The sequence below is a fragment of the Verticillium dahliae genome, genomic scaffold (assembly GCF_000150675.1).
Source record: "Verticillium dahliae VdLs.17 supercont1.12 genomic scaffold, whole genome shotgun sequence".
NCBI lineage: Eukaryota > Fungi > Ascomycota > Sordariomycetes > Glomerellales > Plectosphaerellaceae > Verticillium > Verticillium dahliae.
In genome coordinates this window covers 683862-685130 of record NW_009276943.1, presented here as the reverse complement: position 1 = coordinate 685130, position 1269 = coordinate 683862, and the positions used below count along the sequence as shown (strand labels likewise).

The following is a 1269-nucleotide window of genomic DNA, read 5'->3' as shown; positions in this document are numbered from 1 at the left end:
CAGGCAAAGTGATCACTCGGGGCTGTGGACACTACGCGCCCGTCGCAAAATGCGACGCGACACGTGGGGGAGGGGAAATTCGGGCTTGCAGATCGCTGAAGACGTGCTGCTGCAGTCGAGGAATCCGCAGGAGCTGGGGAATTTGTCCAAAGGGATCAAAGGGAGGAATCTGAAGCGTGAAAGAGGGGTCTGCACGTACAATTTCGAGGTTCCAAGCTTTGTCTGGTTGCTTGGGCTTGTCGCGAGCGTCCTGGTGGAAGGGAGGCGTTGGAGGCGGGGGTGGATTTTGCGAGGCGCTGTGTTTTTTTGTCAGTCCCTCATCGAAATTGTGGTGGTGAGGTAAGGCAAGGCGCGGGAAGACGAGACAAGGGGAGGTAAGGTAGGCGACTTGAAATGGCGGGGTTGGGGGATCCTCTAGCTGGGATCGGGAGGAATGATGCGTGTTGCGAAGGCAGATGTAAGGTAGGGGTCAGGAAGCGCGGGCAGCTTGGCTTGTTGCTGCAAGACGAGAGGGAGAGAAGGGGGGGTACCATCGCCCACCGTTGCGGCCGTTGGGAAATAGATGGGTAAGAAGGGAGGTGTCCGAGGCTGCCGTGACAGCGGGCACTTGTCGGTGTCGGTAGACAAAAAGGCCAGGGGATCATCGTGGACAAAGGGTAAGGCTATCTGGATGCTTGGAGATGGGATCGGCTTTTGAACGTATGGGATATTACTCACAAGTGATTGTTGAGACAAGGAGGAGGCGAACAGAAGAGGGGTGAGAGGCGTGTCAGGTGAAGAGGGCGCCGAGAGATGGGTGACGGAGGGAGAGGAGGGAGAGGGCGGAAGAGAGGTGGTGTTGGAGATGGACCGGGTGATGGTGAGAAGATGTGAGGTGAGGTGAGAAGGTAGAAGATGGGGAGTTGTGCGCGGCGATGGTGGGATGAAGAAGGTGAAGACAGTGGGGGGGAAGCAGAGCACCGCAGTGCTATTGGCGTCTTAGTAAAAAGCCTGCCCACCGTTACTACTGTCATTGTGCGCGCTGTGGCAGCTGCCCGCATGGCACTCCGGCCCCCCCCCCACCCGCAACAGTGATTATTGATACAGAGGGCAGCGGCATGGATGGTGGGATGACCACTGTACCTTCCCTGTCCATCCGCCATACCACCCTAGTGGTAGCCGCCCCCCGACAGCTTGCCGACTACCTACCCACTTTGTCTCGAAGCTGCCCACCGGAGACGTCTGCCAGACATGCTGCCGTCCGTGTCTTGCGATGGCTCTTGCCGACGC

At 58.4% G+C, this 1269-nt stretch overlaps 1 protein-coding gene across 1 annotated transcript; it reads right to left on the bottom strand.

Moving 5' to 3' along the window:
* Nucleotides 1-31: 31 nt before the first annotated feature.
* Nucleotides 32-1232, bottom strand: VDAG_06494 (uncharacterized protein; the record flags this gene model as incomplete). The annotated part of the gene is made up of 3 exons (XM_009658872.1): nt 32-133; nt 200-296; nt 1213-1232. The coding sequence occupies 3 exons, from the start codon at nt 1230-1232 to the stop codon at nt 32-34; spliced, it is 219 nt and encodes a 72-aa protein (XP_009657167.1).
* Nucleotides 1233-1269: the final 37 nt, after the last annotated feature.